The sequence below is a fragment of the Nannobrachium achirus genome (assembly GCF_963921795.1).
Source record: "Nannobrachium achirus genome assembly, chromosome: 13".
In the NCBI taxonomy this organism is placed as follows: Eukaryota; Metazoa; Chordata; class Actinopteri; order Myctophiformes; family Myctophidae; genus Nannobrachium; species Nannobrachium achirus.
In genome coordinates this window covers 23,290,356-23,317,510 of record NC_137833.1, presented here as the reverse complement: position 1 = coordinate 23,317,510, position 27,155 = coordinate 23,290,356, and the positions used below count along the sequence as shown (strand labels likewise).

Sequence of the window (27,155 nt, the reverse complement as noted above, 5' to 3'; positions counted from 1 at the left end):
TTTCATTTACTTCTTTCTATTGTTTTAGAGCAGGGGTGCCCAAAAGGTAGATCGTGATCTACCAGTAGATCACCCAGGGTGTGCAGGTAGACCACATGACATGCCTCTAAAAATATATAATTAAAATATAAAAAGAATAGGTCAATATGACATCAAGAAGGGCCTGTCAGCTCCCTTCATGGCTTCTAAAGTAGGCAAACCTCCAATGCAATACTTTGTTCAAGAGTCAGTAGCATTATAAAGAACCCCACAACCTACCACTTCCATACAGAATGGGATGAAGACATTTCTCCCAGTATTTCTCATTTATTTCCCCCTTAAAGTAAGTGTGTTTGTCTAAAATGTAACGCCAGTGCTGCTATTCCAAAGCCCCCCTCAGGCCCTCAGCTAAAATATTTTGGATGGGTAGATCATGTTGAGCTAGTCATTTTAAAAGTAGATCTCACGTCAAAAAAGTGTGGGCACCCCTGTTTTAGAGATTCCTATTTCAGTGGTTGGGGGCATGCGTACAAGTGGCTAAATATGTCATTTTACACAGAATAACACCATTCCCAAGATACAACGCAACCTTTCATTGTTGGATGTGACTTATGGGGGCTAGAAGTGTTACTGTAAATAGCAATAAAGAAACTGCTGGCTAAAAAGACATATTTAGCCCCCCCACGCGTACGCATGCCCCACATTTTAGCACGGTAAACACGATAAAACAATATAACGAAGCAAATGAAAACATTTTAACACTCACTTTTTCTTTTCTCTAATTAGCCCTATTCAGCATCCCCCTTGTGCTGAAGTCACGTTTTGAAGGGTAAAACCCTGCTAAGTTAATACAGAAATCGCAAATTTAATGCAATTTCTGAATAGTAAAGTATAAAATACGGCTAGCATGATCAAGAACACAAGATAGTAAAAGGCACAAAGCATTATAATTTACTTTACCGTTCAAAATAATGATTTATTAGCTTTAGGTCCAGCTATTTCTGTATTAATTTCCCCTTCTAAACTGACGTCAGCACCAGGAAGTTGCTGAGAAATTTGCTGAGTGGGCGGGCCGTGAATAGGGCTAATTACAATCTAAAATATTAACCCTTGTTGTAAAAAAACAAAGTTGTCCTCTAATATAGAAAATCTAATAGGTGGCTGTGTCTATTGCATGAAACTGAGGGTTTCAGTTGTTTAGGATGTCTTGCCGTTCACACTGTGATGGTGGTACTGACCCGGGTGCAGTTGTTGGCCTTGGGCTCCAGCTCGTTAACCTTGGTGATCTGCTTGAGGAAGTCGGACTCCTGCATGCCAGGCTGGGACCCTCGGCGCTTGAATTGGGCCCGCGGGTTCGCCAGGATCACCTGAAGGTTCACCGCGAAACCTGTGAGTTACAGAGAGAGCGGAGGGAGAACAGAAGAGAGGAAGAAGGATAGAAAAGAAGAGCATAGGAGGATGAGGTAGCAAGAGAAAGATGGAGGAGAAAGGAGCACACAGAAAAGATAGGATATTGAGTTTGTGAAATGGGTCGTATAAAGCATTGGTTCTCAAAAGTGGGGTCCGGGCTCCGGGGAGTTAAATGAACATTGATTTTACAATATAAATTGGGGTCCCGGAGATAGAAAAGCTATTAGATGGGGGTCCGTAGCCTAATTTACATGTCAAACTGGGGGTCCTTGAGGAAAGACTGCTACAGTCGAAATGGTTTAAATTAAAGATTATGCATCGTGGCTGAAGAGTTGTGCGGCTTCTTTCTTCTTAGCAAAACTGAGGGTCCTTGAAATTAAAATAGTTGAGAATCACTGCTAGAGCTGTGAAACCACCTTCTCTTATGGGGACCCCTATCTATTCAAATGGGGAACCACTGGTATGCAGCATCTCAACCTATCAGAGCCCACTTGAAAAAGCCTGCACACAAGACGCACCTTTGTTTGTACCTCCTACACACTCAGGAGACGTTGATTCCCTTCCCCAAAAGGTACGTGGCCTCTACTCATCATGGTAAGTAGGCCTTGAAACTAATTACAATTCTTACTATGAATTCCATTATAGAAGATGATACAACGCATTGGAGGATATTACGACTGGGATGAGCAATTATTTACCACAAGGGTCTACGTTGCTTCTCTGTAACTGCACCCATTGTGCTCTGAACGTCAGTAAAGAGTGATCGAAAGAGAGTTATGAAGCATACTTAAGGCTGCAGCACTGTCATTCTTAAAGTAAAGAACATTTTAGGCATCTATTCAATGCTCTTTCTCAGCGCTGCATACAGTACACAGAGAAAAGAGAGAAAACACGGTAGAGTTCTGTCTATAAGTGCTTGTCGACAGTGTTGGCCAGCAAAACGTATTTTCAACCGTTGCTAATTTATACTTTTTGTACAAAATTAGCTAGGGGCATTGGAATGAGGACTGACACTGTAAGGCACCCCCACACCACAAAAGCGTTTTGATGGTAAGGTAGGTCAAGTTAGTAATACAATTACAATTTGAAATTCAATAATGGCAACAAAATGGTATTTTAATGATGACAGAATTGTTGTCATTGCCCATTTCACTGTATATCTTGTGTGAACAAATGTTTGAAATCTCTGTATGTCTTTCTGTACATCCGTATGTAGTTAATGTATCTCGAGAAACATCATGGAGTAATGACTTAAACATGGGAGGAGGGCCGGGGCATCGAGGTAATACACTCGTCCACCACCAGTTACCACAGTAGGGTTCGATTCCCGACAGTGGTGCCTCCGGATTGGCCGGGAGCTTCGGTGTTTGCTGATGGGGAAACCGGCTAGGGTTTGTGTCCTTGTCTCTGCACTAGCAACTGCTGCTCATCCAGGGTGTTTCTTCAGTGGGGAGGGGTCTGTGCGAGTTAGCATGACCCTCTATAAGTGCATTACGCTCTCCTGGTGAAACTCCTCACTCATATTAGGTGAAAAGAAGCAGCTGGTGACTCCATGTGTATTGGAGGAGAGGAGACATATGGTTGTCTACACCCTCCCCAGGCCAACACTGAGAGGTTGGAACTTGGCAGTGACAGGTACACACTGGGAACTGACAATGACTAAATTGGGGAGGAAAAACCAAGAACAAATCACATATAAATGTCAGTTAAGATGACTGGTAACAGTCTGAAAACACTGTTGAGTGATAAGACATGTCGGTTTTCTGCACAAGCATCCCCCTCTTGATCAGGGAATCAAACAAGGATTCTGTTCTGAATCTGATGAAGGTCGAGAGACTGATCATCATTACAAATTAAAATATCAACTTGGCCTTCAGAGATCGGCACGTCTCGTCCTTTCATGTTTTTTTTTTTTTTTTCATTTAGGCTGCACATCTTCTGGTTGCTTTGAGCGTGGAATTTCTGCTTGAAAGATCATTGGTTTCATTCCAAGAACAAAGAGACAAGCCACAAGCCTGCTTCTCTGATTTCCCTTTCGGCTGGTTCTCAACACCAGACTCCACCAAATAGCAGATCTACAAGTTCACAGGGCATCACAGGGCTGTGAGCTTGTAGATCGGCTATTTACGCTATTTTACACATAAAGTAGGGGTGAGATGGTTAATTAGCTCTCGTCTCTGTTCCCTGGGACTCAAACTCCTACTAGTTTCATATTCTGTCTGCTGTAGTGAGTCGGTTCTGCTCTCCCTGGTGTCCCGGCCCAGGTCTAATTTAGTCCCTGATTAGCCACTACAATGGAAACCAACAGTACTCGGATTGCCCTCGGCTAGCGCTCTCCATGTTTTATAATTTCTTCAGTCATGCAGAGAAATATGAGAAAAGGCAAAAAATAGACCTCAGTCCCCTAGTGAGTGGGATTGGCTGTGGAATCATCCCACTGTGGCGGGTTGGATCAGGTTCACTGGATGTGGTGACCTTGACATTGCTCATTCGCCTGCAGCCGGGAGCAGGTGGTAACATTTGTAGATGGTTAATGACTTTGGCGGGGGAAACTTGTCCATTAAGTGCACTTAAATCCCTTCCATTAATTGTTGGAAGTGTGCGTACGCAGATAGGACTTGAAAATTGCGCTCCTCAGAGATCTTTGCCAGGCCCAGGGCCCCCCAAATTTTGGAATTCACACAAAGCCGAATGGAATATTGGCTTAATCGTTCTCATACAAATTGATAACATGGCTCCAGATTTAATCTTTACAGATTTATGTGAGTTTTGTACATAATCTGTAGAATAGTAGGAAAAAGTATGTAAAAAAAAATGACAGGGCATTTGTCAATAGGGGGAGCTGTGTCATGAGCTAAGGAATTCCTACTGTATGACCTACGGTTCAAGAGTTAAAGGCCAAAACGTGAAGTGGCCAGCTATAGCACCACCATGTCGATTTGAACAGACCAATAGACAGTCGGATAGACAGGGGCGAGAACATCTCTGGACTTTGGCCGTCGAGAGACAATAACTGCTACACAGCAATGATAGCCTACATTAGGCTATCCACACACTGACCTGGCATTGCCCAGTATCAAAGACAGATCCTTGTAATTCTGAAGTGGAGTAGTTTACAGACTGATCTACCCAGACAAGCTACACACTCGTTACTATTTCATTACAGACAGTTACATTTTCACGCTATATCTAAATGCCTAGCAATTAGTTGTCTCAATCACAAACATCTTTGAGATAAGTCAGTGCTCTGTAAATCGTTGAAAAGGTTCTTTGTTCAAAGCCAATTAGCATGAGCATTTATTTCCAAGTTTGTACCTCTAATCTTTCACTGAAGTGCACACAAGACAACTAGATGAGCATGAACCATGATGGTACAATGGTAAGAAAATGGAGACCGGAGATATGTTTTTTTGACAATAATTGGTGGCGATTTTGAATTGATGCCAATTAAACATATTTTTCCGCAACTAGGATTTCTCAGGACTTTTAGGATGGCTTTCTGGTGATTTCATAGAAATTGTCTGTTGTTACAATTACTTGTTGTTACAATCCAAAATGAGTTTGCCTGGACAAGGGGGGCATTTTCAATTTTATTTGACAGCTATAGTGAGAGTGAGTACAGAGAAATAAATGCCAAGAGAGTGTCTGGGAATGAGTCTGACATCTAGCAAAGGGCCTTGGGTTGGATTCAACTGGCTGGCTGCACTCTTGTCACAGCATTCATTCTACCAGGTGAGCTAAATGAGTGCCACAAGAAGTCCATGTTCAACTAATGTTGTATAAATTCCATCTTATATGAACACAGGCACACAATTTGTTGGGGTTTATTTGCGTGTTTTTAAACAATAACCTAAATCTCTGTTGTGTCATCATAAACCCTGATTGTCAGTGGGTTCATTATGAGTCATGGTTCATTATCAGTCATTCAGGGGGAGAGGAGCTTGCTTTTTTTTTTTTCATCTTTTGACCTGCCACCTCTGCCTTCAATGTCAAATATGACCCACAACTTGGCAATAGTGTGAAAAGCCTGGTGGCACAAGACTAAAGGTGACACAATCTGAAGATTGGCAGTTTGAATCTTGTATTGGTCCATGTGTGTACAAATGGAACCAAATGGACCCTCACAGTCCATGTGGTTACATTTGAACATACAACAGTATGTGCCCTAATGCAGTAGTTCTCAACCTGTGGGTCGGGACCACAAATTATTTAGGGGGGTCCCCAGATGATTAACTTAATGTGCAACATTGTTTTCTCTCTCAACAGTAAACAAACCAACATAACGTTTAAGTGTATAGAGGGTAATGCACATTTCTAAAGTCACAATTTAAGGACTTTTTAATACCTCTAAAATGATAAATTAAACATTGGCCAAATTGTCAAATATTAAGGCAGAAATTGTGAAAATAGCCGATCTGCATGCGAGGCGTTGTGAGCATGTAGATCGGCTATTTTCACAATAGAACCATGTTATATAAAATGTAATGCCTCAACTCTTAGTGCTCGTCAGGGTCGGGGGGTCCCCAGTTAGAATATGATTATTTTGGGGGTCGTGGCCTGAAAAGGTTGAGAACCACTGCCCTAATGCATACGAAACCGGGTCCTTGTACTTAAAAAGTTTACATTCTGTTTGGGTTGTTTATGTCACTTAGACAAAGACGCACTGTACAAGTGTTACCCCTATCCTCTCCTCTCCTCTCCTCCGTGCTGTTTTCTAGGCTGTATCTATGCTAGGTTGTGACAGGGGTTAGCACCAGTCCTCCTGAGTAATGCATCTGTCAGAATGGGTCAGCGAGAGGAAGAGTGGATGCACGTATATCTTCTACTGATTGCCTCCTGTGGGCTTAAGGGTGTCTGCATTTTGGGTCAAAGAAAGGTCAAACAGCATCTGTCTCTTTTTTCTCACACGCTCTTGCCCCCTGTTTTCCTGTGTGTGTGTGTGTGTGTGTGTGTGTGTGTGTGTGTGTGTGTGTGTGTGTGTGTGTGTGTGTGTGTGTGTGTGTGTGTGTGCGTGCGTGCGTGCGTGCGTGCGTGCGTGCGTGCGTGCGTGCGTGCGTGCGTGCGTGCGTGCGTGCGTGCGTGCGTGCGTGCGTGCGTGCGTGCATGTGTGTGCATGTGTGTGTATATAGATATACATATACATATACATATATACATATATAGATATGATATACACATATCACTGCCTCTCACTCCCTCACTGGCCTTGTTATAGAGCTCTTACTGTTAGCATATAGTGGAATCAGACGCATTACTTCCCGTATAGGATAGCCTTCTGGAGGCTAATCACTTACAGCTGGAAGCAGCCCAGGTGTATGAGATAGATATGAGAGCAATTACAAGATAGTCATCTCCTAACCTGCGGTCAGTCCATGTGATATGGAGATCACGGCAAATCAGAGCTATGTTCGCCCCGGAGGCTAATGTCCTGATGCAATGCAGACCTTGCCCCACTTCCTTTGTAACCCACCCTCCAAGCTGCCCTACATGGTTCCAGACCCCTGAGTAAACCAGTGTTGTTCGTCTATATGAACATTAATAGTCCTGCTTGTGCAGACAGCCAGTCTTGGACAGCCTTGGACCATTAAGGATGATTGGACCACAACTATAAATATAGCATACTAGATGTGCACAGCCAGACTATATGCAGACTTTTGGGTTATGCGCTCAGTATGCATAGTTTATGTTTTGGAGAGTGATTTCATCGTATTGGCGTGGTGTGGTGTGTGTGTATGACAACCCTGAACCCGGTAATTTACGACCTGATGTGGAATTGTTGACACCCACAACCATGAGAAGTTTATGTTTATGCTGTTTCAGCTAAGCTATGTGTGCTAATTAGTACACAATGCTGATTCAAACAGTGCACGTGTCAATGTGCGAGCTCGTGCTATGGAAATGATATCGAAAGTGCCCTCCCGCTCATAAAACGCAGTGTGTGTGTGAACACAGGTGCTAAATGAAAGTTTCTGCCATTGTCTCTGTGCCGGTGTCTGTGTGTACGCCAAGTTAGTGTAGCCAGCCGCTAGAGATCCCATGGCCTGCAGGGCTGTGACCATGACGACAGATTCCAAAGCCTGAACTCCGAATCTCTGGCGTTTACACAAAAACGCTAATCAACACCATACATTTTGGGAAGGTGAAAAACGTCTTCGTCACTGTCTGCATATGCTAATGGTCAATGCCTGTGTGCAAGTTCAGATCAATTGCTCAACCCACTGAGGAGAATGATGTGGAACTGAGTGACAGACAGATGTTTCCTTATTTATATGTAGGATATACTGTATATCTACCCGTAAGACGCCTAAGGGCAAAAAGCGACCTCGCCCTGTGCAGAGGGCGAGGTCAGAAAGAACGTTACAGAAGGACGTACTGACAAGATGTGCCGGTTCTCATAGTTTACTGCGACCATGCGGTCGCAAATCAAATAAATACCCTGCCTTTATTTGACCTGGGTAAAGTAATAAGCAGGGAAAGTAATAAGCCTATGCTAATTGGTCAGCTGCCATATAACCCCCAGGGGCTATGGCACACGAACAATCAATGCAATCTTCCCTCTGGGTTAAAGCAGCTGACCTGGCAAGGTGGGAGAGATAGAGTGACAAGTGGTCTCCTCTTGCATAACCATGCCCCAATTCAAACTCAATATCAGAATGTACAAAACATCAACCAAGACCTTCAGCAGTTCAGCCAGGGCCGCCGATTTAGCATCTTTACGTCTCTGTCTCGCTCTCTGTCTTGTGAATACATGCATACACTCGCACAATGCTGCACTAATCTTTCACACGTCTTTCACTCTCTCTTTTTCAAGCCTCTCTCTCTCTCTCTCTCTCTCTCTCTCAGGCCTTTACTGTTCCTAATTTCCGTTAACGACATGGCATCAGCATGTGACTGCAATTTGTTCTTGTTCGCGGATGACTCTGCTTTCCTGGTCTCGAACCAGAACAAATTGCAGGTTGAAAAAGCCCTTCGTTCCGAGCTTGGAAAAATCTACACATGGCTCGCTGATAACAAATTGTCATTACACCTAGGTAAAACTTCTTTTTGGGCTCAAAAGTAACCACAGTAAGGCCATCAGAGTGGGTGACAATGTTATCACTAGGAAAGAAGAGGTTAGCTATCTGGGTTGTATTTTAGAACAATCTTTCCAGTGATAAAATGGCAACAAAAGTAATCAAGAAAATCAAAACTACAGCCCTCTCAAAACAGACTAATCGACAGACTACTAGACCTCACACCTAGGACTCACCTACCTAACCCCTGCTCATTATGCTAGAGTGGGACGGCCTCAGGGTAGAGGACAGAGTACAACAACATGAAATGGAGCTGCTTTTCAAGACACTCAAGGGACCAGTGCCCATGTGCCTGTCAAACTACTTCAAAAGAGTGAGAAACGCCCATGGGCACAACACCACAGAGAGCTCCACTGATCTCATTCCCCCCAGATGGGGCACAAACATGGGCATCAAAAAGTGTGACTCCCCTACCCTCCTTCAATACCGCCATAAAAGAACGCTTGAACCTGTCTGGACCTTGCTTGCCAAAAGATATTACCCTCCACTGTTTTTTCTGTAAATATACTTTCAAATCTTTCAGTGATAGAAACTTTTTTTCTCCTTTTTTATATTAACCACTTGAACCCTAGCGTCCATATTCTGAGAACTTTAGCCAAAAATAGCAGACCAACATGCTCACAACGCCTCTTGTAGATCTGCTATTTTTGGCAAAGAGCTTTGGTGTAGAGGGAAAAAAGAACAGACTAAGTACAGAGTGAAAGGTCAAGTTTATTACGTATTGACAGTTCAAGTGGTTAAATATCTGAAAACACAAAATGACATGAATCCAAAATACACAGATGATTGTGCTGTCAAACAATGGCACTATGGAATCTATGAACAGGTTGCTTCACCTCTCTCTCTCAACTAAGTGGTCCTTGGCCTGAAAGTGTTGAAGACCCCTGGGCCATTGTCTTTATTATGTCTTGATTAATTGAATACATAGGACCACCACAATGGAAACGAGCCCTCAGAGCTTTTTGTGTTATGTTTTTAGAATTACTGTATAACTGTTACTTCTATACTTTTTGCAAACTGTTAATACATTATTCAATCAATCAAAAATCTCACTCTCCTCAGGGACATGGTGCAACCAGAATAGTTTATGGGGATATCTCTCTCTCTCTCTCTCTCTCTCTCTCTCTCTCTCTCTCTCTCTCTCTCTCTCTCTCTCTCTCTCTCTCTCTCTCTCCTCTCTCTCTCTCTCGACAGCAGTGATAGAACAGAGAGAGTGCTTGTAGGGGTGGACATGGGTGCTGGAACATGTGTATCTGCATAATCATTTCCATTCAAGTGTTGTTGAATGGAAATGTGTGTTTGTGTCAGTCCTCCAACTGAGGTAATCTTGTGTGTGCGCGCATGAGCACTTGCAAACACACAACACGCACACAACAAACAGCCACACGCACGCACGCACGCACGCACACACGCGCACACACAGCAGTTGAGTTCAGAGTAATCCATGCTCTCATTGTCCCGGCAGCAATATGCGAGGCTAAATGAGATGGAGCGGTAGACAGCGGGTTGCTAACAATGCGTTGTTGTGCCACAACACAATGTTATTAGGACACACTCGAACACCGGCAGCCGGCACCTCACATATAGAGCCCTATTGTACACTCGCTGAATAATGATTTATGGATGAATATGGCCTGCATCTTTTCAGCTAGTGTGATAATTCTGTTCATTTAGGAAAAGGAAAAGAAAGGGGGGAAAAAATAAATTGCTTCAGAAAACTGCTGCAGAGTACTAAATCGTGCCCGTCGAAAAAATCGACAGCGTAATTACTGAGAGCTATGTTATAGAAAAGCTCATAATTACTCTGTGGTGTTTGTGTGTGTGTGTGTGTGTCTGTGTGTGTGTGTGTGTGTGTGTGTGTGTGTGTGTGTGTGTGTGTGTGTGTGTGTGTGTGTGTGTGTGTGTGTGTGTGTGTGTATTACTATACTTGTGAGGGCTAGATGTCCCAATTTGAGAACTTCAAACTTCCTAGCCTCACGTATAGCCAGACTATATCTTGCACCGGTATTCGTCTGATTCCAGGCTATCACTTTCCAGGTCCTCACAAGAGAAATGGTTGTTTCATGGTTTAAAAGATTATTTTTTAGAGTTACGCTTACAATGGAGGAATGTCGAAGGTAGGTTTAAGGGTTGGGCTTAGAGTTCTCCCTCTTTTAAACTTGGTTGTGCAGCGATACCACACAGAGAAAAAGTACAAGCTTGTAGACAGGGGTGGACTGGGCATCTGGCACAGAGCAGAGAGACATCACATGATTGGCCCACTGACTTGTCTATCATCTGAATACCAGCCTAGTAGCCCAATCACAGGCTAATGCGGCCCAGGAGTCCCACCCAAACATAAAACAGCTGATACAAGCCCACAATGCGCCGTTGCCTCGCCACGTTGTGGGCTTGTAGATCTTTTATGTTCGGTTTGTGCCGGTTGTGGTGGGCCGGTCTGGGCCAAGATGCCAGGACGGAATTTATGTCCCAGTCCGGCCCTGCTTGTAGATCAGCTATTTTTTCAATTTCATTGCCATGCCTAAAATCTAAATGTCCTCTCCTCACAACTATAGTGGCTAGCATAAAAAATAGGTTACCGAGTAAAAAAAAAAATAGAAAATGCAAAGAAAGGGAGATGATGGAGAGGAAGGAGGAGAGTGTGCTGATGGTCAGGGAGACTCTGGGGAGAGAGGATGGATGGAATGATGATACACCGATAAAGGATGATATAGGAGGTACTGTAGAGACTATGGGATGCTCTCCACTGTTATCTAGGTTTAATTAACACTACACCCAAGGACACAGCTGGTGTGTGTGCACTGTCACGAGCATTGTCCATCTCATACTGTACTTTTGTGTGCGAGTGCATGCATGTATGCCCATGTGTGTGTGTGTGTGTGTGTGTGTGTGTGTGTGTGTGTGTGTGTGTGTGTGGTTACAGTACATGTGAGCTGTTTCTATGGATCAGACAGTTTCTATATATCTGCCTGGGTGGTTACAAGGATGCAATATCATTGTGTCTGTGAGTGAGCGTGTGCGTGCGTGCCTTCGTGTATGTGGCGCCATCATACCGGTATATCCCCAGAGAAGTGTAGATTGGCTTGTTATGTGCAAGGGTCTGACAACAGGAGAGATGGATATGGGAGACAGAAAGATATGATAAGACGTATGTCAGATAGAGACTTGTAAGAGAGAGTGAGAAGCGAGTTATAGAAGGAGTTGAGGGGCCAGTTAAAGTGGCTGGATCACAGCTCCCTTGAGTCTCTGCAGTGCTTGAATGAGCATGCAGTTCAAAGTTCTGTCAGCCAGTCTTCCGTTGTATAAAACATCCTGTACTGAACAGTCCAGTGCAATATTCTCAGGCAAGTTGTGTCAGAGGCTCCGGGCCCTGGTAGCAAAGGCCCTATCAGGATGCTGCACTCTGGCTCCATGGGTGCCGCAACAAATTCTGGGCCCTGGGTACTTTAACTATTGAAAAAATAGCAGATATACAAGCTCACAGCGCAGCACCGAGTGCCGCGCTGTGAGCTTGTAGATCTGCTATTTTTGAAAAATGGTGACAATTTGTGCAAGCCTTTGAATATTTCAAGGTTTTTTGAAAAACCTATGTTTCTATGTCAGTGGTGCTCAAACTTGTTCATGGGAAGGACCCCCAAAATGATATGTATTTGGCCACGGACCCCCATCTCAAAATATTTAGTCTCCCCCCCCCCCTCAGAAGCAAAATTTGAGTTACAAATAAGTGTAAATAATCAATAAAATCTTCTTATAAAACTCTTAATCTGATGGGTTAACTCTTCTGGCTGTGGTTAAAAGTGTGATACTTAGTTCTGGACTCATTTTAAATGAGAACCTTTTTTTTTCTCTCTCTCTCTCTCTTGAGGATGCCATGGTGAAGGGCATGGGTGTCAAACTAATTTTGGGTCATGAGCCGGATTACTTTTTGTGTTTGTGCATGCGTTTGTGCATGCTCCGAACGCTGCCTGAAGTGCACAAATGCTGTCACAACCAAAACATCATTGGTAACATTCTTAGGCTTCTATTTTTAAGGTGTAGGACTGAACAAGAATGCGTATACTACATACTTTTTCCATTTCATACTGTCAGCCTGCAGTCAGTGGCCGAGCATTCTGCTGAGTGCGCCTATGGCGCACACCATGCATTCTATGACAGCACGGCGTAAGGATGACTTTATTAATCTTCTATATAAAGTTCAAGTTGTCTCTGTCTGTGTCGGGCGCGCTGATGTTCCCATATATGATATGGGCTGGACATTTGCAACGCGCTGTGAACGCATAAAACCCCAGCAACGACAGGCGGGCTGATAACGTGGTGTGATTTATTGAGCAAAGCCTTCACTGTCTCGCTAAAGCACACTTTGAAAAGACACATACATTTGAGGAAATGCAGTCTGTGACCTATTTGGACGGTTTCTATATGTATATCAGGGGATGGGGCATGTCAGGACCTTCTACAGATGACCTCATGCGCTCAATTACATAATAATCCCACCCTCTCCAGAAGGAGATAGTGGGGCGAATGAGAAAGAGAGGTAATGACAGATTCATCCTCCCCCAGCAGAAGAACGATAGACCTCCATGCCGGTAGCCATGAGGTTATATAACAAACCCCATGGTCACTTTGCTTAGCACATAGTCTAATTTTTTCCATTACTCATGCCTATACACTCTGGTGTTTTCTGCCATGTTAGCCATTAAGCCAGGGGTGGGCAACTTTGATGATGGTGAGGGCCACTATATTTCCACCTTCACTCCAGAGGGCCACCTGCGATGCGTTTTGAGCTTGTAGATCTGCTATTTTTGCTTCTTTTGAATTGGAATCCTGAATAATTTTTTGTAATTTTTTAATTGGAATCCTGAAATGTAACATGTTGATTTAATTTCAAACACATTTAGTGATATACTCATGTTAACTTTATGAATCTAAATACAAATACATTGGACATAAATAAAACATTGTAATACTACTATACTTGTTATTAAGCTACTAATATAGACTGACGGAATTAAAGCAGGTCATGTTTGGAATTGTAACAGCTGAAATCAGTAATATATCAGTATTCCGGTATTAACCTGAGGGCCGCATTAAGTGAAGGTGGGGGCCGCATCTGGCCCCGGGGCCGCCAGTTGCCCATGTATGCATTAAGCCATATGGGGACGGAACCTGTGACCATTCTAATATGAGAAATTATAATCGTTTACAACCTAGTATATTCTCTCACCCATCCTCCGCTTTAGAGTTGATGACAAGCTTTCTGGTTCTGTTCTACAGACATAGTGATGTGTTTTCCATGGCCACGTTCGGGGGAGGGGATTCAACCTTCTGTATGACCGTTCAGATAGAAGATGACTTGCACTAACAACTCGTGCACTCACATTTGTATTTTCACAAATTCGAAGAGGGCTTGTTTTCCTTCACTGTGAAGTGCCTGTGAGTTTTCTCTTACCTGCCATGTCAGTGGCGAAGGGACGGTCGGGTCTCCAGCCGGTGTACCAGCCCACGACTTTACCCCCAGACACCAGGGGGCGCTCGTACGCTCTCCCTCCCACGAAGCCCACAGGCCACACCGACACACCCTTGGTACCACGCATCTGAGAAGAGGAAGAAATGGAGGTTGAAGGTTCACTCAACACACTTTCATTATTAATTGAAGGATTTCAGACAGCGACCTGTATTATGTTCAAAACATATAACAGCAGCCTACTTCCATGACCGCAGCCATCTACTTCCCTGGGGAACTGTAGTGGAATTCTGGATCAATAAGAAATTGATGAGGCAATAGGAGACCGAGTCAATATTCTAGGTGGTTATGGCTATGCTTTAATGTACATGATATTATGGGGAGAAGTACGTTAGACAGTCTGAACAGATGGGTGGTACGGTAGTTCTGCCAATGAGCACAGGGATAATAATTAAACCTGCTAGGACAAGCTGAGCCACAACAAGACAGGCTGTACAAACGAGACGTTATAGCCCTCAGGCCTAACAGAGAAATATTGCTCCTACAGGCTAACAAATATCAGGTCACATCATAATGTATTGTTGCGACTGTAGGTCGCAGTTTACTATCAGAGCCGTCACAGCTTGTCCGTAGACGTCCGTCCGGACGGGTAACGCCTGACACTGTGGTTCCCCTGACACATCACTGTGACATCACAGGTGACATCACAGTGATGTCAGATACTCAGAGCAGGGATCTCCATATATTGGCATAAAAGGAATTCTGTTAGGGATCTCCATATATGGGCATAAAAGTGATTGTATCCCAGATTTCGCCCTGTTAGGAGAACCACAATAACAGAATCCATATATGGCCAAGACAGAAGGCCAAGACAGATGGCAACCTTAGGCGTCTTACTGGTATTACCATAAGTGATGGTGAAGGTTAGATATAAAAAACCATAATAACAATATATTATAATCGCGACCGAAGGTCGCAGTATACCGTGAGAAATGTTGCAGCTTGTCTGTCTGTCTGTCCGTCCGTCCGTCCGTCAGTACACATTTGTAGTCTATTGGTTCCCTTGTCTAACCTGACTTTCGTCAGATGGTGGCAGTAGTGCGTAGGCTACCGCTCTACTTTACCATCTGAGTTCTCTCGGTGAGAGTTGATAACACTCGTAAAGCCCCGGGCCGGACCAATCAGCGGCAGCTACGGGCGGGCTCTGAGCGGCTCTGAGCCAATAGAGTCTGATTGCAGACCACGTGGAAACCCAGGAGGCGGATTCTGGGTGGAACGTCACGCAGACAGGCCAATATGAGTGGTTGGAGTTGGCACTCCCAGACTGTGATAGACAGACGGCCCCATCCAATCACCTGCTAAATAATTTCAAAAAATGGCCCGCCCCTTACATCGAGTCTGCCGGAGCAATCCCAGATGGATAGTAAGCAGAGCAATACGCACTGCTGCTATCATCTGGCGCAAGTCAGGTTATCCCTCGTCACTGTCACATCACAGGTGACATCACCTATGTAAAAGTCAATATATGGGGGTATCCCTTTTATGCCCATATATGGAGATCCCTGTCCCAATGTCATCAATATTAAGGACATATCTGGGAATGCCCGTATTTGGTAATGCCCATATACTGTATGGGAATGATTTGACATAACATTGTTGACTATCATGCAGGGGTCTCCATATATGGGTAACTGGTCCGATATACATCACTGGCCAGAATGCCAAGAGTTGGCGTAAAGGGCGAGGTCGCATGCCGCCCTGAGGCGTCTTACTAGTGTATAATTCTTCCTCAGAACCTAAACCTTTATTAGATGCCATTCAGTCAGTAGTTTCACAGGGAGGCCAACATGGATTGATCACATCCATAGAAGCTCGGCAGTCAGCACTATTGTCTATTCTCTACTTTTCTATTACCAGTAAGACTCCCTAATCGGGAGATAAGCGACCGTAGGTCACTTATCTCCACAAATAGGGCAAAAATGTGTTTTGCCAAAATCTTCCTGATCCATGTTGATGACATGAGTGTAGACATACTGTGTAGTGATTTTCGTGATTTTAGGGCAAAATCTGTAGGAGCAGTGTCCAAAAATGTGTTTTTAAAAATCGGCCTGGAGGTGGCGCTATATGGGAGAGATTCATGTTGATGGGATGAGTGTAGACATACTGTGTACCGATTTGCGTGACTTTAGGGCAAAAATTGTAGGAGCAGTGTCCAAAAATGTGTTTTGCAAGAATCGGCCTCATACTTTTCTATTACTATGGTTAAAATACATGGAGTCACGGACAGCATTAGTTACAAACACTGAAATGCGGCCAAACATACTTCATGAATTAATTGAAGCGGATAAACCAATGAAGCAGTGAATCAGCAGACCAATTGATTTGCTGATCAATAATTTGACCAATCTTTATTTATAGTGCACATCTCATGCATTATAAAATACAGGTCAATATGCTTTAGAATTCTGGTTTAAATGTACATCCTATTTCATGAAGACGGTCCTTTGTGTGATGTGGTGAAAAGCGAGGCAGTCGATTTAACAGCTGTTGCATTTGAAACAGAGCAGGTACAGTAAGGGCCTGCTCTGTTCTCTTCTGCTGCTAGATACGGCCTTAAACAATCGATGCTGTACTACAGGAAACGGTTGTGATGCAGCAGCTCCCATCCTAGTTCCCCGTGAGTAGGACGGGATGGTTCCTTATTGATCCCAGATCAGCTCTCCTTGAGCACACTCCCTTTTGATTTCTTTTCTTTTTTTGAGACAGACAGTAATAGACAGGTTTCTGGTCCACGTTACACTGATAAAACTAGATGCGTGCGCAGGGTCCGTACCAAAATTAGCCAATGAAACCAGCGCTCCCCGAAACAACAGGTTTGGGGATTGGACGGAATTGATTACATGATACAGTCAGCTGTGCATTTAGTCTCAATGTTTGTAAACAAGAAACCCGTCTATAGAGCCGAGAGGGAGCCAGTGTAGGAGAGACAGACAGTAGGAAAGCTGAGAGGGAGCCGGTGTAGGAGAGACAGATAGTACGGTACTACGGTAGGAAAGCTGAGAGGGAGCCAGTGTAGGAGAGACAGACAGTAGGAAAGCTGAGAGGGAGCCGGTGTAGGAGAGACGGATAGTACGGTAGGAAAGCTGAGAGGGAGCCAGTGTAGGAGAGACAGACAGTAGGAAAGCTGAGAGGGAGCCGGTGTAGGAGAGACGGATAGTACGGTAGGAAAGCTGAGAGGGAGCCAGTGTAGGAGAGACAGATAGTAGGCTGAAAGAGAGCATGTGTGAGAGAATGACAGTAGGAAACAAGGAAAGCTGAGAGGGAGACAGTGTAGGAGAGACAGACAGTAAGCTGAGAGGGAGAAGTATATTTTCGTCCACACTTTACCCCTTATCCCTAGGGGTCAATTTTGACGATTAGGATTTAGGAGATATGCCATTTCCTAAATTTGGGGGTTTAGTATTAGGAAGGGTAAATTTTAGGAAGGGTAAATCCCCCCCTAAATCCCTAAAAACACCTGCGCTACCTGTTACATTATGCATAAGTGTGGTTTGGGCGTTGAAAGAGCAACGTTGCCTTGAAATAAAATTAATTTGATAAAGAGAATTATCACTCACACATACAGTAACTGGTTGTTGAGAACTTTAAATTACAGCAATCTGTTTGTGTTCTGGATTAATTCAATGAAATGTCTGCTTGATGCGCTGCTGTCTCCATAAATATGTCCAAAAATAACAGATGTATAAGCTGTCAACACGCCATGATGTAGTGCGTTGATAGCTTGTAAGTCTGTTTTTTGGGAGTGGTTGTGCGGTGCATCGCGCATCTATCTTGGAAGCAAAGAAAAACACAGCAGATTGATTCGCTCATAGCTCGGACAATTATGAAGCGACTTTTAAAATTAAAACATCTCCATAGTCCTTGGAGAGTGGATGACTAATTGTGTCCCTATTAATTCTGTAAATATTTAAACGTTGGCTATTTGAAAATAGACGATCTGCAAGCTCGCCAGCTGATCTGTGCCATTTCCCGACCTTGATTCTAAAAGCTCTGAGCTTTGATTGGCTTTATATCAAACCATATTTGGTAGGTACTGTAAAGCTATCACCCACACTTACTTATTATACAGAATGTTATATAATTGTAATCAGTTCTTTATATCCTGCGCAATGAGGAATTAATGCATGAGGCGCATTGCAAATTATTGTCTATAATATTATATTATAATCTTATATAAACACAAATGACAAAAGGAATTGACACTTCTGCTGATTATGGTAAAATTAGAATCCCTGCTAGCTTTATTAAGGAACAAGTAGCCTAACACTATTACATTTCTGAGAATTATATGCCTATAAATTAGCCCTACAACAACTATATAGAATCTATATATTTGCTGTAGGGCTAATGTAATATAAAGAGGCAATGTTGAAAGCATTTATAAACCCTCATAGTAGCTTTAACATAGATGACCCCCCCACCCACTCACTCACTCCCCTCCTCCGCAGACAGCACTGTGAATATGTCAGTTGGTTCAGAAATGAATTTATTCATTGTGTCAGATTGCTTGAGCGTGCAAAACTCTTTAATTTGCTCTTAAAACGGGGGTCACACTGTGCTGAACTGAACGCTGAACACTGAAGCAAACAGGATGGAACGCTGCGCTCCAGCCCGTATTCACAGTGCACGAACCCACACACAGCCAGAAGCCCTGTGATGAGAGAGAGAGGAGAAGAGAAAGACAGAGGGGAAGTGGAGGGTGTAAGGACCTCGCCTGGATTCTTTTTTGCGTTGGCACAAGACAGCTCTGTGTGTGTGTGTGTGTGTGTGTGTGTGTGTGTGTGTGTGTGTGTGTGTGTGTGTGTGTGTGTGTGTGTGTGTGTGTGTGTGTGTGTGTGTGTGTGTGTGTGTGTGTGTGTGTGTGTGTGTGTGTGTGCCAGTGGTGGATAAAGTACTCACATTCTCTACTTAAATAAAAGTATCAATACTGCAATGCAGATGTACTCTGTTACAAGTAAAAGTCAGGAATTCAAAATGTACTTGAGTAAAAGTACGAAAGTATTGGCATCAAAATGTACTAAAAGTACTAAAACTAAAAGTACAAAATGTTTGAAATTAGCAGATCTACAAGCTCACAAAGTGTCACGATGTGACGCCTTGTGAGCTTGTAGATGAGCTATTTTCAAAAAAAGTACAACATTTGGATCCGAGATGTAGTGGAGTAGAAGTAAAAGTATTGGAACTTGGAAATACTCAAGTAAAGTATAAATACCTCAAAATTGTACTTAAGTGCAGTACTTAGTTACTTTACACCACTGGTGCGCGCATGTATACATGCATGCGTTTATCATTGTGTGTCTGGGTTATGCACTGTTGTACACAAGTGTAAGTGTGTGTATGTGTGCTTGCACGTATGCATGTGTGTGCTTGACTGTGTGAGTGTGTGGGTGGGTTTGTATGTGTGTGTGTGTATCTACTATTAATGCACACGTCTGAGCTTGTTATTCCATTTCCCATCCCCAGACCCCCTGCAGTCTGTTCATTTGAGCGCTGACTCCTCATCTCTCACCCAAACAGCCCCCGGCCCATCTCTCTCTCTCACACCCATCTGACAGAACAATGGGACAGAACACAGGCACAGAGCGGCCCTCCATTACCGGGTTCATGCAGCAGCACAGCGTGATGCCTTTTAAAAATCTTTTTGAAAACCAATGGAAAGCAATCATCACTTTTATCAAGCCATTACTATGTTTCCTGAGTACCAGATGTCCCCAAAGGCAATAACAGGTGAGGACCGTGAGGTGATACATCTTAGACCACTGACTATGAGTCATTTACGTTGACTGACAACCATTTTCATTATCAGATTCCGTATCTTTTTTATTCAAACTTTCTGATTATAAATCCACCTTAAAATGAACAAAATGCAAGAATGATGTCAAGCCTATTATATTATATTTATATTTGTCCCAAATTGAATTATTAGAAAATTGCCATGCCCTGATTACCATAATGATAATGTTACTACAAAGATTCAAGGGCGTGTGTTGATAACATACAATACACAATCGCTAGCAAGGGTACTCTACTATCTGGCTGCTTTCATATCTGTTTGTTCAATGTTGTTGCTGTACACTGGATTTTGGTGGTGGAACTTGTTTATGAGGTAGTGTGTTGTAAACACAGGCAATGTGATTGTGTTATGTATTCAGTAATGTTCGTTCTGGTTAGGGTCATATGCTCTAATATTCTTTTCATCGCCTACTGGTAGCATTGAACAGAAGCCCGACTATTCATCCTTGATCTGTAGACCCCCTAGAGAGTAAATATCCCCTTTTTTTCTGTTTACTAACCTACATAACATTTATTACATAAAAAATATGTTATTTCAAAAGATTTGAAAAGGTACTTTGAACATATAAAGTCACAACTTTTCAATAATGGAAGCAGGAGGAGGTAGTTTCATGGATGTTTTTTACACTTATACTTTATTATTATTTATTATTATCTAGATCTTGTGTCTATGTCTATGTCTATATGTCTATGTTCTTGTATATGCATGTTCACTTTGTTTTTAGAGTTTTTTATTATCTGCTGTAACATGAATTGCCCAATTTGGAACATAATAAACTTGACCGTTACCAACAATTCCAACACTTTTCAAATAATTTCCATAAGAAAATGAAAAAAACTTTTGTAATGAAAATAGCAGATCCACAAGCTACCGGTATATTCTTTAGAGCTTGTGTGGTAGTTTTACAGTATTTGTTCAGTACTGTAAAAACTAAACACAATTTAGTCATTAGAAGGCTGTGTAATTTCATATTGAGTGAAATATAGTTTTGCTTTATTTCACTATTCTCCCATCGGCATTGCTAATTCCCTCTCCAAAAAATAGAGTAACCACGCGCAAATTCTCGCGTTAATTTATATATATATTTTTTCTACCAACTTTAGCTTTGGAAAAAAATAATAATGAGAACCCCTGCGATTGCAATTAACTATCTGGTATGGAAAACCATCATTCAGTCTGGGTCCCTTTGAAGCCCTCATGCCACTAAAGGCCTTAGCAGCCTATGCGACGCTAAAACCTGTCTCACCTGGCTGTCTGTCTTCCCCTCCTAGGTCATTTTTCAAAAGGCTCTCCTGGCTCTCTGGTTTGTAAAAGCGCAGATGAAAGGGGAGGCAGGAGGGGAAGAGAAGGAAGGATAAAGAGAGAAGAAAACGAGTGAGAAAGGAAAAAAAGGAAGAAAAAAAAAAAGATAGTGTTCCCCTCCCAGACCGTTCCTGGAGTGCAATCGTTATTTTGGCTTAGCTGTTAAGTCCTTAGTTTGACTGCTAATGATCTCCCCATCGGAAGCCCTCTGTTTCTCTCAGAGCCCAGAACAGTTTGACACCATATAAAAGAGAGACTGGGAAGAACAACGCAGCCCATGGGGAAAGCAAACATAATGTGAAACTTTGGCTAGATTTACACCGATTTCTACAAATCTGTTTTTTATTGTTTTTTGCAGCACAATCACCCAATTGGTCGTCCAAATACCTGACAGTCACCTTCTAAATGATATACAGTAAAGCTCCTCTTCCACTCTGGCTTCTAGCTAGTGAGAGAGACACATATTTAGACACAAATCTTTAGACTGGCTTCTAGCTAGAGAGAGACATACGGTTTAAGTCAGTTATTTTTTAGCGATTTGTCGCAACTATCGATTATTTTCTTAGTGATTCTATTGATGTCACTGTAAAAATGTTGTTGTCCTGTCAGTCAATGACACGAGTTGGCCATGAACCGATACAAAGATTTGTTTCCAGTTTGTGCGATTGATCATCTTGTAAAAGCAGGTGTAACTGCTAGGGTTGGCATCTGGAACCAGAGGAACCGGATCTAACATTGAGGAACCGGAATCAGTTCCATCACATTTGGAACCGTTTCCAGAACCTTTTTTTTTTTCACACTGCAGAGCTGGTATGTGGAGTGGACCTCACGTCAGCTATGCAATTACGATAATACAGGTGGTTCTCAAACTGAGAGTGTACAAATTGAACCAAATGGACCTCTCTTTAAGAACCAGTAAGGTATTATATATAGGAATTCCTATATATAGGAATCGTGAAACAGAACCGTTAAGGAATTGGACCATTAAGAGGGAATCGCTAAGAAACCGGAACCGTTAAAATACTAAAGGATCCTAGACCTATACTGCTGATGTAGTACATAAGTTGGGACAAATCTTGTTGCAGTATACATGATTCAATCATTTGCAGAGAGATGGTGCTGGAAGTATTTTATTTGGCCTAGCTATCTGCATGCCAATCGTCTGCTTTCAGAGAAAAGCTTAAAACTGCAGTCAAAGAATGCCTAAAGAATTGTCAGAATCCTCAGAATGTATTGATTCATGGGGATGGGTAGGTTATGTTGTTATTCCATTTATAATAAAGATTCTCCTATTTTGAGAATTGTTCAAATTGCACTCTTTCACAGCAGAGTGCTTGGAAAGCAGTTCAAGGAAGGACAAAAGGGAGGATAGGACCCAGGTGACTGATAGGTGTGATGCAATTCTTTCTTAACACATCGGACGCCCACGTGGTTAACGTGTCTTAATTTGCTGGTGCCCATGGCAACGCGTCATTTTACCAACCGGCGAGAGTACTGGCGAGAAAAGTAATCCGAGTAAATGTAATCCGAGTATGTCCTGTTTATTTCGCGAAAATCTTTTCTTTCAGTCAGGACCGTTTTTTATCATTTCTAAGCCACAGTGTTTGTGTTACGGCAGGTAGAAGAGGCTGCCGTTTTGAAATGAAAGTGATTTAAAAGCTAGATTAGGAGAAAACAGCATTTTTGTGCAGCCGCTAAACAGGAAGTCAACGAGCCACACAGCACGTCCGGGTGGCGTGATTATGGATCCCACTGGGAAAGATGGATAACCACGCCCCGGACTCATTTTTGAAGCTTGTGATTGGCTGAACCGGACGTAGGGAGCGCTCCGTTGTAGTCTCTTGGACCGCGCGAGGTGCACCAAACCCCAATTATCATTGTGTTTATCGTGCGCTTGCCCAGGCCTTACGGCCTGGGCATAAATAGAACGATTGCATTCACCACGGCTTCGTAACTCGCGCGGCGCTTCGCTTCGCGCCGCTTGCAGTGTCGTGGACAATAACTGTGAAAACGAGCGCTCTATGCCGTTTCCATCCATCTTTCCCAGTGGGATCCATAATCACGCGTCCGGGTGACGTAATTGCGCGCTGCATGTTGGGAAATGGAGTTTGTTTCATCACTGCGGTAGCCAAGTGCAGTAGCTACAGTACAGTATAGTTTACTGTACAACGCGTCAAAATGTGGGCCTCCAGCGACATCAAAGAAATTGACTTGTAGACACCACGTGGGCATCCGATGTGTTAAGTGCCTGCAGCCATCAAATACAGTAAGAATACTGTCTTCCTTTGAGATTGAATTTTGGAGTTTAAAGTGACTGTGAGAGCAGCTTTAGGGTGGGGATGAAGGCACCTTTCATCCTTCAGAAGAGATTATGGTAACTTTAGAATGAAGCAATACAGTATAGCGTATATGGGTAGACAGACATTGGTCCATCAAATGTGATAGAATAGGTTCTTATGACATGCTACTTAGTTATTGTGTTAAATACGTCCCTATTTTGGGCATGCCATTATAGACTATAAAACAGTTATGAAAGTTTAAAACATTTTAGTATGCAGCATGTATTGAATTTGGGGTTGATTGGATGTAGGTTTTTTTATTCCCCACAATGCAGTAGGTCTGTGGTCTCTGTTAAAGGCCTGTTTGATTTATCTATGCCCTCAATGAAAAATAACTTGAATTACTTTGCTAAAACTTTAGATTTGCTAATAATGTCATGTGCATTTAATCCTCTAACAATAGACGGTATGTTAGGTATTTGAATTTCTTGAGTAAACTGAAAGTGAAGAAAACAGACCTGATATTTATAACCCCGCCACTACTGTGGATGTGGAACCACACTAGAGTCCCCGTCCTGTAAATTATCATGTACTACTATATCACGTAAGGCCTTAGAAGCTGAACTTTAGTGGAAGACACCGCCATTTGTACAGAAGAATCCATGGCTGATGTCTCATTATTAGTATGGATATTCTCACTGGAGGCAGACGCTGTACAAAGATAACAAATAATTCATCATCGCCCCAGACACCAAAAATGATCTCCAATGCAGCCGAGCGAGTGACAAACCTGTAAGACTTGACAAATTGCAGCAGTGCACGCTGAGCGGGGTAATAGCATGCCTTCCCTGTTCAGGCAAATGAAAGGAATTGGCCTAGTGCTTGGGGACACCACCATCGTTACCGAAAGGCCAAATGCTTGATCCCCTGCGGCAGTAATTGCATACAGCCAATGTGAACTTGGAACAAGACGCGTGATCGCTACCTATACTCAGTCAGTGTACATTGTTCTGATTAACGGCGTTATGCCTCTGGAGAGTGCACGAATGTAACACTCAGGATTTTACTGTGCACCTCACGTCAACCACCGCATAGTAGTCTCTCAAGCCAGAGTATCTTCCACAGTCTTTGATGGCCACAAAGACTATGTAATTCCACCCGGTAAAACTGGAACTGGACTGGAAAGGTATTCATATGCGGCAGGGTTCAAGAATATGTATTATATATACATATATATTTAAAATATATTTTTGAATTTCCATTTCTACCAAGCAGCAAGCTTGCTACGCTTCGACTAATTTGGTCTCCAGTAGGAGTTATTTATGTGACGGCACAGGTGGAACGGAATTGGGATGGGAGGCAGTCCGCTTCAAGTTCTACTCATTTTCAGAGCCCCCGATACGGAATGGCAGAAGCTCACAGCGTGTCGCAGACTCGCAGGGTGGGGCGTTGCGAGCTTGTAGATCTGCTACTTTTAGAGCGCAACACCCGAGCGCAACATAATGACTTGTCTTAATTCTACTGGATCTCTTCCCCACTAGTCCCTCCCTAACATTTTATTCTAGTTTTTGACGGAAATTGTCAATATAGTCTTTGTTTTAGTCATCATAGCTTGGTTTTTATTTAGTTCTTATTTCGACAGTGAAAAAGGGTAGCCGACGAAGGTTTTTCGTCATGGTTATAGTCAACGAAATCAACACTGCCACATAGTCACCTTCAAGTCTCAATGCAACACCCCCTGACTGTCCTCACTTTTCCGTCTCAAGAAGAATGCCAAAATAAAAACAATCTAAAAATAAAACCACTGGGGTGAATAAGAGCAGTGAGGAAGGGAACGAGTTTAACCCTTTAAGACCTGAGGCCGATTCTACAAAACTCTGTTGCTACAGTATATCAGTGGTCCGCAAATGTTTTCCTTTCAAGGACCCCCACAATTACATGTATTTGGCCTGCCCTGGACCTGCAGAAGCAAAGATTTGCACAAATATTTTCATGATTTTTCTAAAATAGCAGATCTACAATCTCATAGTGTGGCACGAAGTGACGCGCTATAAGCTGCAATATTGGCTATTTTTGAATAGCCAAAGTATACAACAGTGGTTAAATCTAAAAGTGATACAGTGAGGTGCGAGCGAGGCTTGTGTACAACACCGTTGTATGAGGAAGTAGGGCTTTAATTTACCAAAAAACATACGTATTTGAAACTTGGAAATAAGAAGTTTCTGCCTGACGGTGACGAAATTTACATTAAGGACTCAAAGAAGGAAGGAAAAATCACAATCCTATCGAGTTTACAGTTTACAGTTTACAGTTTAGGCATTTAGCAGACGCTTTTAATCCAAAGCGACTTACAATAAGCAGATACAACATCGCAATAATAAACAAGATAATAGGTCAGTACATTAACAGCAATATAACAATGTAAATGGATATCTATCTAGAGAAAAACACAATATAATCAAGTTCTAAAGAAACCTAACAAACAAATGTTAACTAGCTTCATGTATGGTCATTGATTTTACTGTAGTGCTAAGGGTTTAGGTGGAGTCTGAAAAGGTGAGTCTTCAGTCCACGGCGAAAGGTAGCGAGTGAGTCCGTTGTTCTATCGAGGAATTGCATTTCATTTGACTGCCAGCCAGGACGGCCGACCGTCAATCCCAGAGCTGTGAGGGTGTGTGAGCAATCAACTCACAGCCTCCTCCTCTCCCACAAACAAACGGGTGCTAAGTGAATTATGTGTACACACACACACACACACACACACACACACACACACACACACACACACACACACACACACACACACACACACACACACACAGACGATGAGCCCCGTAATGATAAAACATACAGTAGCTATGAAACCCATTACAGCTGTGATATGTTTCCTGCTTCCTGCCCCCCAGGAGAGAAGAGACCTCAGTAAATGTGCGCATGTAACATAAGCGTGTGCGTGCATGCGCTCCCTCGCGCACGCACGCATGCACACACGCACACACACAGACACACGCAGGCTGCAGAGTACTTGGGTGGCTTGGCCGGGTGTGATTTTAATCAAGTGTATTTTTATCTGTGTGTTATTAATATGCATGGCAGAGGCAATGAGAGAGAGAGAGAGAGAGAGAGAGAGAGAGAGAGAGAGAGAGAGAGAGAGAGAGAGAGAGAGAGAGAGAGAGAGAGAGAGAGAGAGAGAGAGAGAGAGAGAGAGAGAGAGAGAGAGAGAAATGAGCAAGGAGCAAATGAATGAATCAAATTAGTGCAGAGAGAGAGTAGAAAGAAAGAAATGGGTTATGAAATGGTGATGCAATGGTGCGTGATAAGTGTGGGTTTTGTATTGTGTGTGTGTGTGTGTGTGTGTGTGTGTGTGTGTGTGTGAGAGAGAGAGAGAGAGAGAGAGAGCAAGTAAAAAATGGATGGCTTTCCTGTCAATGCGTGGGGGTAAAAAAAGGAACTGTGTATGTCTCTCTACAGCACATTACATCTTCTGCACGGCTTCTATTTTCAACACTGGAGCCAACTCTGTGTGTGCGTGCGTACGGTACGTGCGTGTGTGTGTGTGCTTGCGTGCGCACATGCGTGTGTGTGTGTGGTGGGTTTGCTTGTGGTCCTGATGCTGATGATGGAGGGAGGGAGGGAGGGAGGGAGCGTCAGAGGACATGTCAGGATGGGGGTTGGGGGAAGGACAAAAGTGACATTATTCAGACACTACACATGCAGGTCCTGAGGCAGAGAGCGAGCGAGAGAGAGAGAGAGATGTAGACAGAAAGATGAAGACCAGACTATGAATGAACAAG

The 27,155-nt window shown here is 43.1% G+C and overlaps 1 protein-coding gene across 1 annotated transcript in view; it reads right to left on the bottom strand.

Moving 5' to 3' along the window:
* Positions 1 to 27,155, bottom strand: part of b3gat2 (beta-1,3-glucuronyltransferase 2 (glucuronosyltransferase S)) — a gene marked incomplete at both ends in the record, with an annotated part of 53,127 nt that overhangs the window by 14,939 nt on the left and 11,033 nt on the right. Inside the window, 2 exons of the mRNA XM_080739833.1 lie at positions 1,218 to 1,366; positions 13,912 to 14,056. Coding sequence (XP_080595959.1) covers positions 1,218 to 1,366; positions 13,912 to 14,056 — 294 coding nt within the window. The remainder of the gene's footprint in view (positions 1 to 1,217; positions 1,367 to 13,911; positions 14,057 to 27,155) is intronic.